Here is a 14,224-nt window from a genome sequence, read left to right on the forward strand (position 1 = left end):
TCTCTGGTGCTGTTTTATAAATCTCTCTCAAGATGGTGTCTCTCGCTAGTTCTGTTTCTCCAGAATTTCTTTTCATTCTACCTGTCTCTTCTGCTTTCATGAGCTCGCTTTTCTTCTCTTTCCTGCAGAATATTTAACTCTTCTTCCATGTGCAGTGTATGACGTCAAAAGATTTTAGATACCAAGTAAATTTTCCCTTCATTTTGGACTTTCTGATCTGTCTTTCTTTTTTCCCCTATCACTATACTCATTGCCAATATGCACACTAGTTGGTCTTACATTAAAATATGTATTTATTTATTGTATTGGACTACACCTCTTAGTAATTACAGTGCATTTTATAAAACTTCTCCAGCTCTCCATCCTTCAATATTCTGTAATTCACCTCTAGTCATTCTAACATTCTGCACACCCCATCACCATGGCATATTTCATATACAAAGGAATTATGCATCTGATGTGTAATTCCTTATGCATCTGTAAATTATATTCCAGATTTCTGTTCATTAGATTACAAAAAAAGTGTTTTTTGTTTGGAATATTTTGGTTTTCTTCTGCATATGCATGATATATATGAAAGACTTTCGTATCTATTCATATAAAAAGTGAAGTGATTGTCATTGTGATATACAGCAACACATCACACAGTGCGCACAACGAAATGTGTCCTCTGAATTTAACCATCACCCTTGGTGAGCAGTGGGCAGCCACGACAGGCGCCCGGGGAGCAGTGTGTGAGGACGGTGCTTGTAATATAGTTCAAGTCAATTTATATCTATTCCTGAATAAAGGTGTGAGGCATAATTCTCTCAGCACATCTTGATTTTATTAAAAGGACAGAGAAAAAAACATATGCAGAATATAGTTATTGATATTCAATCAGAATAGTGAGTAATTCTATTGCTTTTCATCTGAGAGGGAAGAGGAGAAAAAAACTGAATTCAATAACCTTCATGAATGTTCAGCCTTTTACCTATTATCTGTGGCGTTTAACCAGAAAAGATGAGGCTGCTTCATCATTCCTTTTTGTGCCATGTTCTTTCTCTCTTTTCTCTCTTTTTTCTCTCAGTCACTCACATATCAGCATTCCCTAGATCAAGTCTCAATTTGTTGCCCCAAGGCTAGGCTATTTTGGAGGGCTGGGTGGGGTTGAATTCTCCTGAAATTTATCTTCTTCTACATCACTGGCAAGGAGAGGGACCGCTGCTTCCTGGTATGTCCTCTGCTATTTCTCTTCATCTCCATTGGCTGTATGCTGTTGTTTTCAGTGCATGGGCTGTGGGAGGAGTGGTCTCCATGGAGCCTGTGTTCTGTCACATGTGGCCGTGGCTCCCGGACCCGGACACGTAACTGCATGGCCCCCCAGCAGCCAGGCAAGGTGTGTTCGGGCCCTGAGGTGCAGTCCAAACTCTGCAATATAGCCCTGTGCCCGGGTTAGTACCATTTTCATCTCTCTCCTCACTCTCCTCACAGACCATGTAACATCATGAAGGGAGTCATTTCACCTTCATTTATTAACTTCAATTTAATTCTATGTACAACAACCCCTATTCCAATAAAGTAAATACGTAAATAAGAAAAGAATACAATGATTTGCAAATCCTTTTCTACCTATATTCTGTTTAAGGCACTACAAAGACAAGATATCTAATGTTTAAACTGATTTTTTGCAAATCTTTACTCATTTTGAATTTAATTCCAGCAACACAGGACAGGGGGCATATTTACAAACTGAATATCAGTGCATTGCCCCATCATTATCAATTTAGAATTTGTACCGAACTGCAAACTATTATATTCATAAAACTGGTTGTATATTCAGAAATCTGGTGGTATATTCATCATTTGTAACGTAAAATCTATTTGAAATACCAAATGGCCAAATGCTTCTCTATTGCAACTTCTTGGCCTCTCTGTTCTGTCAACTTTTATATTCCACATGTAACTACTTTCAGTCGACCTGGGTTGTATAAAACCATGATTCAGATTGATTTTCTGTTTATTGTTTTATTCTGATTTGTTTTGGTATTTCATGAGGCTTGATTGGTCTAATTGGTCAAATTTCTAATCAGTTTATGATTGCAGCATTCTTAGTCATTCATCATTTTCTATGATTGACTGTAAAACACATGGACACCGTGGCTTGATTGCCTTCACCTTCATTTTTTACACAAATTTTCATTTAGAGCCTGAATCAGTGGAAGGGACTGATGTCATTTAAAACCGGCAGGACTGATTGACCTGTGGTTGCTTCAGTTTTCAGTTTTTAGAAACACTGTGGTGTCCATGTTTTTTTCAGCCACTGTTTTACCCCAATTTCAGATCTCTGAATCCAATATGATGCATTTTTCCTTTTTCTCTCATTGTCACTGTCACTGTCTGCCTCGTGTCTTTTAACCTCTTCTAAAGTGTCCATTTGTCTGTTCCAGTCTCTTCAGTCTCAGGTCTTTGCCAGAAAACATTGGCCAAATTTTCAATTTCTCACTATCTCTAAAACCCATATTATTTAATGCAGAGGCCATTGCTAAACCAATATTAGTGACCATCTTCATTTTGAACCCTCAGAGTTAATTTGTTACATCATTGCATCATTATGTCCATAAAACCATTCTGCATTATTTTCAGATTTGCAATACTCAAGCCAATATAAGCAATAAATCATCATAATGCTACATTTCAGTTTCGCAGCAGTTTGGAGAGCACTGTTCTTACCTGAAGAAGAAACAGGCCCTGAGTTGACACAGAATGCGGGACAGTGTCAAAAATGAACAGAGTGGCCAGTTTGACTGACAATGATTACTGCCTGTCAGCAGACTCAACTTTATACCAATCCTGAATTCCATAGCACCACATCTACCTTGTTATACTCTCTCTCTCTCACACACACACACACACACACACACACACACACACACACACACACACTCTGAGGCCGAGCTCTGTCATGGTGAGTGGAGTTGGGAGCGTAACATGCATTTTTTTCAAAACACACACACACATACTGTACTGTACATTCACTGACATAATCGACATCATTTTTCACTACTGTCTTCTGTCAGTAAAATTTATATTTTAACCAGTCTGGCACAATGCTTTATACATTTTAGAAGAATAAAACGTAAAAAAATAAATAAATGTGCCCAACCAGATTTGACTGTCCAAGCCCTTCAAATGAGCAGCACCAGCTATGGAACTTTTAATGTATGAATGTGTGTAAATGTAACAGTTCATGCTTTTTATATTTCCTCCGTGTGTGTGTGTGTGTGTGTGTGTGTGTGTGCCCTTTGGTGCCCTTGTGAAGCACAGGCTGTCCAATCTGACTGTAGCGCAGTTGTTGAAATCAATAATACTGGTTATGATAGGAAGGTGTCAGAGCTCACAGTGCATCACAGAAGTGGACCTTGGAGCAGGGGAAGAATGATTTCTTTTATCATCATGTGGTGCTCCAATAGTGTTCCAAATTCTCTAGAACCATTCTCTAGAGTCCATTCTGCTACTGATAGCTGGCCACAAGATACCAAGCCATGCAGTGACATGAAGGGGTGTGCGGCTTGGTGTTTCATACTGTATTATTTCTGTGTGAGCTTGCTACATGTTTCTGTGAGAATTGAAGCACAACCATACATTATTTTTTGTTAAGTTAAAACATAGTTATACTTTAATGCTCTTCTTTTTTTCTCATTCCTTCTTATTGTCTTATTTGTTTTATGAGTGTTATGAGCGTCCTGCAGTGGCCAGACAGATGAAGACCCAGATGTGCCAGACAGGCACATTTCTCAAGAGCTGCAAATTGGGTTTGGCAGAAGTGAGACAAGTGAAGTGATTGTCCTTGTGAAAAACTGTAGCACAGCACAGGGTGCACACAACAAAATGTGTCCTCTGCTTTTAACACATCATGCTTTGTGAGCAGTGCACCCAGGGAGCAGCGTGTGGGGATGGTACCTTGATCAAGGGCATCTCAGTTGCACCTTGGTGGTTCAGGATTCACAACCTTCTGATAACAAGTCTGTTTCCTCACCCGCTCTGCCAACCACTGCTCCACTAGGCTAATCTAGTGACAGGGCTAGCTAACCCAATGCAACGTGCCTGTGGAGGCTGAGGGCAAGGCTGCTTCCTGCTCCAAAGTCTGACATTAAACAGAGTAGAGGTCAGAGCCAAGAGTGGGTAAGAGTTGTTTCTGAAGGGGCTCATTAATGGAGTGCTTTCAGGAATGGCCCGTCCCAGTGGTCCATTTACACACATTTCCTGGTACAAAGAACAAGAAGCATGTAATCCCCTAAGGAACCTGAGAATGCATACATGCATTACAGGACATATTTTAAATGACACATGGCTGTCCACAGGCTGTCAAGCCATTTAACCATGACTGATTCATCACAGTCTCTAAAGACCCCAAGGTTAATGACATTTGCTAGAAAAATGGTTCCAGTGAACTTTTAAATTGCTCTGAAATATTTTCATATTCATCTGTCATAATACAGAGGACAACTGAAAATGGAGGCCTGGCAATAATAATACTAAACAAACACATAAATCCATAATCTCTTTTGAAATAAGTACTACATCCTGATTGTGAACATTATAATTTATATTATCCAATGCAGGTCACGGAAAGCTATTCCAGACTAAATTGTTGTCTCCCTGCTGCTGCTCCCATTAAAGGTCGCCTTGGCGGATTAACCAACCTGGTTGTCAGCAAAATGGATTTGGCAAAAGTTTTACATTGGATGCCCTTCCTGATGCAACCCCCCCATTTACCTTTAATATAGGCACTGTGTAATATACCCCAAATATATTATGATCATCTTATATTTTGCATAAATCATCCCCCTTAACTGTTCGTGGAACACTGAGAATTGGCGGGAACATCTGTACCTTGAATCTATTGTTGCCCTTGCTAAAAGGGTTTGCTTTAGGTGGAAGCTTGATATCGCTATTTACTATAAAAAGAATAGAAACAGGTGCATTGGAAATACCTGACCTTTTTTTCTACATTCTTTTAGAGTGTATGAATATGCTAATAAAATAATCATTAGACCCCAGATGGGTTTTCCTTCAGGCAAACAAAATGCTTCCACAAGTCTCTGTGTGATTTGCAAACATCACCATGTGAAAAAGGTCTGGAGGCTAGGACCAAACCGGGATGAATCAGCCTAATGTCGTCCTTCCTGTTGCCTTACAGACAGCCTTGGCTCACTCTCATCCATCATACATGAAACAGTAGCTGACATTTGTGGCATCAAATATGCAGTATCAATAAGGGGAAGAAAAGTACCTCCTTATCCATTATGTATAAAAGATTGTGCACCTCCTTGTGTGTTAAAACATTCAGCAGTCATTGGATCATTGGATTTGGATTTATACTAAGCATCTCAACATCATTGTTATAGACTATTATCCTCCGTTAACAGACCTTCAATATTAAATTAAAGGAAATTTAGTTTTAACCCTTAATCCACTGCTAATTAATTAATTCCCCTTCTGTTTTATTCTGTGAGCCATGCTGATGTACAAATCTATGACTTACAAACGTTTGTATGATGAATACATCTTATTGTATTCATATTGTAACATAGATTATCAAGATTCTGCAGAAACAGTTTCACCACCAACTACGATCATCAAGTCTGTATCATCAAGTTTGCACTTGACTGGAGAATTGAAACTGTCCTGGAATCAGATTTTAATCTCCTGTCAGCAATATCTCCAGGAATTTTGTGTAGTCTTTGTCTAGAACTTTGTCTTGTCTAATATCTAGCAAGATCTAATTTCTCATAATTAATGCATACCTTTTACATTTAAAAAAAAAAAAAACAATTAGACAGCAGAAGTCATTTAAAAACGTTCCCCACCTTTATTGTGACCTCTTACATTTACATTTACAGCATTTACCAGACTCCCTTATCCAGAGCGACTTACAACCAGTAGTTACAGGGACAGTCTCCCTGGAGCAACTTAGGGTTAAGTGTCTTGCTCAGGGACACAATGGTAGTAAGGGGGATTCGAACCCGGGTCTTCTGGTTCATAGGCGAGTATGTTACCCACTAGGCTACTACCACCTTGCCTATTATCTGCACAATTTGTTAGAAAACAAATAGAAATGATATAAAAAAAACAATAAGCTGATTACATAAGTGTGCAAATCTTTAAATTAATACCTTGAAAGCTGTAATTGAATTGAAAGGTACTTCAGCAGAGGTCTTCTTGAGTACACACATTTAATCAATTAAACCCTCAAAAGAACTCCAGCTTCCTAGTGGGATTTCCCTGACATTTACTCTGTTGTCTGCTGCAGCAAAAGCCCTGGTTCACAGAGAACTTACGAAGCACAAAAGAGATCTACTTTTTGAAAGGTATCAGGCATGAGAAGGGTGCAAAAATGTCCATGCCATTGCATCACAGTTAATACAGAAACAAAATAAGAACAGTCACAAAGTTGCCAAGACGTAGATCTCCCTCAAAATTACCTTCAGTGCATCTGCTTAAAAGGTGCAGTGGAACAACAGGACAATAACCTCAAACAGAAGTGAAAAATAAAAACCAAAAATTAATAATAAATGATTTTGAAGATCTGTGTCAGTTACTCAATCATGTACCTGGCATTTTAACCTGAATGCTGTAGCTGCTTGACAAATACTTAAAATATTCCCAAATTTAAGAATTATGTGTATACAGCAGACTTTCATAGCACAGACTCTTGGACTATTTTCTGCAGTTATTCAGGTTAAACTGTTTGGTACCTCCTTCAAGAAAATGCTCTGCAATGTGCTAGTACTGTAGAATTTACAATCATTGGTTCTGCAGTAGTGCTGTTCTTTGTGTTTTATTCAACAGAATAGTCTGAAAGCATTTTTTTAACCCAGCTATAAAAAAAACCTTTTGAGTTGTGTTCCATTCTGGCTCTGGTTATAATCTTTACCCCTTGTATTCTTTTGGAAAAGAGTTCTTTAATTTTTTTTCTATAAAGCTCCACAAAACAAGGTTGACATGACAAAAAGCTCTTGAAACAATACCAAACCATGGAACCTTCTACAACACAGAGGCAGGGTTTGCTGAGTGCAGACTTTACATAGGGAAGCTAATGAGTGTCCTACAGAAGATGTATGCAGTGTTTACTTTCCTCCTGTCCTCTTTTTCACTTTTGGCTGCTGTCACCTTTGTCTTATTGACTGCTGGCTCCTCTCTGGTTTTCATTTTGGTCTGTCTTGTGTCTAATACAGTCTGTCACTCTTTCTTACTTGACTTTTTTCCATTAGGGTTTCATAGTACTTCTTTGTCTTTCTGTCACTCTGTCATCTTTCTAATATTGTTTCTTTCTGTCTGTCTGTCTGTTTCCCTGTCTCTCTCTCAGTGGAGGGCCAGTGGCTAGAATGGTCCACATGGTCTCTGTGTACTGTGTCGTGTGGGGTGGGCTCTCAGCAGAGACAGCGTCGCTGCAGTGTGAGCGTTCACGGCTGGGCAGAGTGTAAGGGCTCCCACTCGGACACCCGGGAGTGTTCCAACCCTAGCTGTGGGGGTAAGACATACACATTCATATATAACCTTACACACACCCGCACACGCACTACAGTACACATATCCTAAAAGTAGAACATTACGGTATGGTACCTTTTTCTGCTGTTCATCTCTAAAAGAGGATGTGCTACTGTGATAAAGGCAAGGATGGTTATTTTTCATGAAAGTGCAGATACTTACAGATACACCCTGACATACACTCTGGCTTTAAATATTGCACACCAGACACATTTCATATATTGCCAGAAATGCTGAGCCACTGAGACATGGATCAAGTCATTAGCAGGCAATCCATTAAGTCCTTAGGTCTTTAGTGCCTCTTTAGTGCCTCCATAGATTACTCATCCAAAAGATACTCTGTCAGATTGAAATCTGAGGACTCTGAGGACCTCAACTCCTGTTCCTAAAACCATTTCTGCAGAATAGCAGGTTGCATTGGTAAAACTGTCATCAGGATCTGTAGCAATATTTAGGTAGTAGTTTTTTTTTTTGCGTAATATTTAATTGAGCAGTGAACCTACCACTGGTTGCTTTTCCTGTCTCAAGCAGAACAGGAAATGTCAGAATGTCACTCAGCTAACACTGTGCTACATTGGGGGGAGATAGCAGCTCTGTATCTTGAACGTATACACCATTCCATTACTGCCTCGTGTTTTTTATTTTATTTTCCATGTCTTACGCTTCCACTTAACCCAAACCCCTCCCCTCCCTGCATCTCTGCCCTCTCCAGGGGGGGGTAACTGGGGGGCATGGAACCATTGGAGCCTCTGTTCCAAGACATGTGACTCCGGCTGGCAGCGTCGTTTTAGGATGTGTGAAGGTACTGGTATCCAGGGCTACCCCTGTGATGGTTCTGGAGAGGAGGTGCGAGCATGCAATGAAAAGAAGTGTCCAGGTGAGTGAATGTGTGTGTGTCTTTCGGCCTGTGCTGGCTAATATAAAACGGCCATGAAAATAAGACACTTTATTTTTTAATCGGATCCATTTGCTGATTGATACCACTTTTTCAGACATATTTTAATGGGGCCAATATGAATATGAATTTATGTACATGAATTAAACCAGACAAATGAGTCAAATCAGTCCAGTACCATGCATTGGAAGTAAGACATAGATGGTAACATTTTCTTTCTGTATTCTTCACTCGTCTGTGCTGACTGTTCTCCCATTGTTCCTATAGCTGTTGCTTTAGAAAGATAAAAAATGCAGAGGCTCCTGACCTCTGCTAGGATGTGGTAGATATACAGTGCTGTGCAAAGTTTTTTAGGCAGGTATACAAAATGCTTTTAACAAATTACAAAATGTAAAGTGAGCAAACAAAGGGAAAATCGAAATAAAAAATAGTATTTTGGTTTTATTACCATTTATTATAGGTACACTTGCACAAAGACTGAGATTCTGTATGATTATTTTGCTGAAACAGAAACAACTGTGTAGGTGGCTTAAAATTTGATATGGAACAGCCAAAAGTGGGGTTGTGGAACATGTCATCAGGTCATATACACCATGGCAAGACTGAACACAGCAACAAGACACAAGGTAGTCATGCTTCATCACCAAGGTCTATCCCACAGAAAGTGGCTTCATGGAAGAGTTGCAGCCAAAGAGCCACCCCAGCGACATAGAAACAAGTCCAAGCGACTCAACTATGCATAGAAACATAGGACCTGGGGGGCTTTGATCTAATGAGTCAACGTCAGGATCCGTTCAGGCAGGGGCTTCTCCGGAGTTCAGACCGGAGTTTCATGTTGGTCCTGTGCTATTATGTTTCCTGATTGTTTTCACCTCTGTCTGATTGTATAAAGCTGCCCTGTTGTGTTCCCCATCGGGTCATTGTTAATGTTTCCCCTGTCCTGTTCACCATGTATTAAACCCCTGTTTCGTGACATTGCTCATATGCGTCCTCCTTCCTCGCCATGTCCAGCCATCGTTCCAGATCCTCTTCCTCGCAATGTCAAACCAGCGTGACAATCAATATTTAAAATATTTGGCTGTAGCAGAAAACAGTTTGTTCACCAAAAGCCTGGAGAGCGCAAAGAACAAGGAGTCCGCATAGTTATTATATGCCCCCACCAGAGCCCTGATCTCAACATAATTGAGTCTGTCTGGGATTACATGATGAGACAGAAGCAAAAGAGCAAACTTACAGGCACAGTTCTTTAAAACTGTGTGCAAACATACATAAAATAATTGATGCAGCTTTGAAGACCAATGATTGTCACAGCAAACGTTGATGTGATATACATTTCACTTTTGTTCATTCACTGCATTTTGTTAATTGATGAAAATAGCCACTTTCATTTTTAAAAGCATTTAAAAATCTAAAAGACTTATTTTTCACATGTGCAGTAAACTTTTTCACAGTACTGTAGTTTCTGCCAATCAGCCAATCACTTTAGAACAGAGATATTATTCAACTTTAGTCTCTCTCTCTCTCATTTCTTTCTTCCCTGCCCTCTGATCACTCACTCCAAAGTGCAGCTCTTATGCTTTTCCATATTTCTACATTATTACACACATTCATATACTCTTTCACACACGCTGTTTTCCCACAGCGCCCAATGAGATCTGCAAGGATGAGCATCTGCTTTCCATGACCTGGAAGCGAACATCAGCAGGAGAGACCGTCTACAACAAGTGTCCATCAAACGCCACTGGTGGGTCTCTGTGAAACACTCATTCAACTTCAGTTGAAGTAGCTTGACAATTTCTTCAAACAAGACTCAAACTCAAACTAATAATTTTTCAGGACACAACCCTAGAAAATTACAGAATTTTAATTAATGAGTTAATAAATGTATTTTAGATTTTTAACTCATAGTTTTCACAGGGTGGTAGTAGCCTAGTAGGTATCACACTCATATCCAATGCTTCATACGCATCTGCTCCACATCTCCACTCGTTTCCCCTGACTTCCCATTCTACTATTTTGTGGCCGTCTTCTGTGAACACTATATCTGCCAATGGGTCTTGAGGTCTGACAGAGTTACGGCTGTGCTGGAAAATAGTGGTCGCAACACAAAATATTGGCTCATCAGGCACAATTTGACTGCACAATGGCAAGATGATCTTTGATCTTTGTTAATGATGTGTTTCTGTTTTCCCCATTTTCTCCAGGATCTGCTAGTCGTCGTTGTTTACTGGCTTCTAATGGAGTTGCTTACTGGGGTCCTCCGAGCTTCGCCCGATGCATCTCACTTGAATATAGATATTTACATTTATCTGTAAGTCGTATGTTTGAATACCTACCGTATATTTGTAATAAATGTTGGTTGTCAGATAAATATGCATATATATGTTAATAAAGTGAAGAAATGTGACTGATCACCCCTGAGCCATTACATGTCTACTATAAACAAACATGGAAAAAAACATGATTAGTCAAATACAGGAAAAACTAGATTAAAGGCCATCTGAACTGTATAATGTTGCTAAGTGACCACAATACAGTCCCTGACAAAAGTCTTGTTGCTTGTGTACAAATTGACTTCAAGTGCCACTGAAATATATTTAAAATCAAGATTTTTTACAAAAAAAAAAATTATTCCCAACAGCTTTTATAATAATGTTTCAGTGCAAAACAAAACTGTCAAAAAGTAATCTAATATTCAAAGCTTGGTAAAGCCCATTGAGTAAATTTTTGCAAAGACAAGTGTTGTTGACCTTGTCATATGAGCTTGTCATGGCCAACATGCATCCAGCCCACCAGAGAGCGCCAGACCAACCAGAAAGACAACGACCCGGAAGAGGAAACGGAAGCGTGCAGCGTCAAGTATAAAAGTCGGGTGACCCCGAGGAGACGCTGCACGCTCTTTGTATGAGACTACTCATTCGAGACGCTCGCTCCTTTAAACCACGTCCTAGATCTATCGACCCATGATTTACGACCTTCGCCTGCCCCCGACTCCGAGAATTGCTTGACCCTTCGATATACGACGACATCCATGTTCCCCTGCCTTCCTTCCTGCCTCTCTAGACGTCCTCCCGTCCCACCAACTTTCCTGGACAACCCTGAAACCCGCCGTCTTCCTATTCTCCTCTGCCCCGGTAACCCCTACGGATCCCGACTTCCCTTCCCGCCGCACTGCAGCGCGTCCACTACTTCCTCCACGTCCCCATTCCCCGCCAGTCTCTCCCCCACAGACCAAACGCCCCCGTTCCTCCTCCCCAGCCCTAGCATGTCTGCAAATGCGTCACAGAACTCACCGTGTGACAGAGCTTCTCCTGTCACTAATAATGGATCAATTAGGTCTGAAGTGTGTATAAAAAGAACCCCAGTACACTAGACCTCACATCAACTGCAACTAGACCTCTGCAAACATGCCTAAGATTCACCCTGAGACTAAAGTGTTGATTATCAAGAGTCTGAAGACCAGATCCACTGCTGATGTGGCAGACACCTTCAATGTGTCTCAGTATCAAGTACAGAGGATTAAAAAAAAGATTTGAAGCCCAGGTCAGGCAGTCCCCACATGACAACTGCTTGAGAGGACCATTTGTTGACTTGAAAATCCAAGGCCAGCCCATTTTCCACTGCAGCAGAGCTCCACGAGTTCTGGTCACCTGAAGTCCGTGTGTCAACCAGAACAGATTGTCGGATTCTGTCTCACAATAACCTCCATGGTGGAATCAGTGCCCAGAAGACAGCACTAAACAAAAGACCATTGAAAAACCGTGTGGCATTTGCCAAGGCCCACAGCCGGCTAAAAGGATGGACCTACAGGAGACCTACTGGAGCCCACATGGACCCGAGATTCACCCAGAAAACAGTTTGGTGGTGGAAAAATCATGTCTGGGGTTACATCCAGTATGGGGGTATGCGAGAGATCTGCAGGGTGGAAGGCAACAACAATAGTCTGTGTAGCAACCCTTGGATCCCAAAATGAACATACCTCGCTGCGCTCACCAAGGAATGCAAACACAGCATGACAATTCAATTCCTCTGTTATCTTACAAGCGGCCAAGACCTTCTTCACCTATACACATGGAGCTCAAACTGGGCAACCAGTGAACAGAATATGGCACAGCTCACTTAACAATCAACACCTGCAGGCCATATTAATCAAACTCCTCCTCCTGCGCAAACCACAGCGCCAGCCACAGGACAAAATACAAGACCACACAGACACACACACCATCACAAATACATAAATGACCCACATTAGAAACATATAAATAAATATAATTATAAATATATTGATGTTATTATTGTATCAAGAAAAATGAGAAAACCATAAAAGGACAATTGTGGTTCTTTACAGTCTGAAATACCAAGAAATCTACCTTTTATATTCCCAACCATAAAAGAGGCCAACTTCTACTGCAGGATGGTGCTCCATACGTCCATATCCACATCAAAGTTCCTCAAGGCCAAGGAGATCAAGATGCTGCAGGATTGGCCAGCACAGTCACCAGACATGAACATCATTGAACATGTGTGGGGTAGGATGAAAGAGGAAGATGAAACCAAAGAATATTGATGAACTCAAGACTGCTTTCTTTGCTATTCCTGGTGACTTCATCAATAAATTGTATGAATCCTTGCCAAACCGCATGGATGCAGTCCTTCAAGCTCATGGAAGTCATACAAGATATTACATTTGGATCTCACAGCACCACTACTTAATTTGCTGACATATTTTTGTTTTTTCCAGTAAATTTGTTCAATTTCGGTATAGGCGACAAAACTTTTGTCTTGCCAAAACTTGATCTTTCTGTCTTGATTAAATGATACATCTTTTTTCAGTGAAACATGAAAAAAACATAATTTGTTAGGGTTTTAGCCACATATGCCACATTACATAATGAGCTCTAAGGGTGCTTATGGGATCTGGTGTGACTAAGACAGGGTTTCTTTATGAGCCTGCATTCAGTGCTGAATTTTGCACATCTCAATTTATTTTTTGACATTTCTGCTCATTTTGCATGTTTGTCTTGTCCTGTTTGTTCTGTTCATTGTACAGAAAAGTTTCATTTTTGTCATATAGAGATCTTTACAGTATTTACGTTTTAGTTATTATAATTTAGTTTAGTGTATATACATATATTTCTTTGGGGGGTCTGTGTGAGAGAGTATTTCAATACACGGTATACTGTGCATACTGTTGTACTGACAATAAACCAATCTTGAATCCCCTTGAATTGGATAGAATGTGCGTACTTTAGTATGTGGGGTTTTATTTGCATCTGCAATGTGAACTAAAACTTGGCTCCCTGAACTTGACTTGTGAGGGGTGACTACTGTGTGCATATGGCTTTTTAATGTCAATGTGTGTGTTTGTGTGTCTCCCTAGTTGCGAGAGCATCTTGCGAAGGGTCAGAGGACCCTGGCGGGGGAGGGGATGTCTCAGGTCGTGAGGAGTCTCCTAGAGCTGATGTCCCAGCAGAACTTCTACAGCGGGGACCTCTTATTCTCCGTGGAGATCCTCCGAAATGTGACGGACACCTTCAAACGAGCAACCTACACCCCAGCTCCCGACGACGTGCAGGTAGTCATTCATAGTTTTTAGTGCTGATAGTTATTATTACTAATAAATGGTGTCCAATGCCGACATGATGACTCACACTTGCAGTCACCAAATCATCTTATCCTTTTTAAAGCAGTGTGTTCCGCCTGGATTTTTTTATTTAGCTAATGAATCACTTTTTGGTAAGCTCACAATAACAGCAAAACGAGAGTTCGGACAGTCTGGCATTTTCCGCAGTATAA

General features: G+C 40.5%; 1 protein-coding gene across 14 annotated transcripts in view; it reads left to right on the plus strand.

Moving 5' to 3' along the window:
* adgrb2 (adhesion G protein-coupled receptor B2) overlaps window positions 1–14,224 on the plus strand; it is a 259,112-nt gene that overhangs the window by 131,765 nt on the left and 113,123 nt on the right. For 13 of the 14 annotated variants that reach the window (XR_003743370.1, XR_003743369.1, XR_003743371.1 and 10 more), the window contains exons 5-10: window positions 1,269–1,433; window positions 7,352–7,516; window positions 8,246–8,410; window positions 10,071–10,172; window positions 10,633–10,739; window positions 13,809–14,003. Coding sequence is in view for 11 of the 14 variants with exons in the window: in XM_028964746.1 (XP_028820579.1) it covers window positions 1,269–1,433; window positions 7,352–7,516; window positions 8,246–8,410; window positions 10,071–10,172; window positions 10,633–10,739; window positions 13,809–14,003 (899 nt within the window). In the remaining 3 variants the exon portion in view is untranslated. The remainder of the gene's footprint in view (window positions 1–1,268; window positions 1,434–7,351; window positions 7,517–8,245; window positions 8,411–10,070; window positions 10,173–10,632; window positions 10,740–13,808; window positions 14,004–14,224) is intronic. The other variant, XM_028964755.1, reaches the window with a different exon arrangement.

The sequence above is a fragment of the Denticeps clupeoides genome, chromosome 20 (assembly GCF_900700375.1).
Source record: "Denticeps clupeoides chromosome 20, fDenClu1.1, whole genome shotgun sequence".
Lineage (NCBI taxonomy): Eukaryota > Metazoa > Chordata > Actinopteri > Clupeiformes > Denticipitidae > Denticeps > Denticeps clupeoides.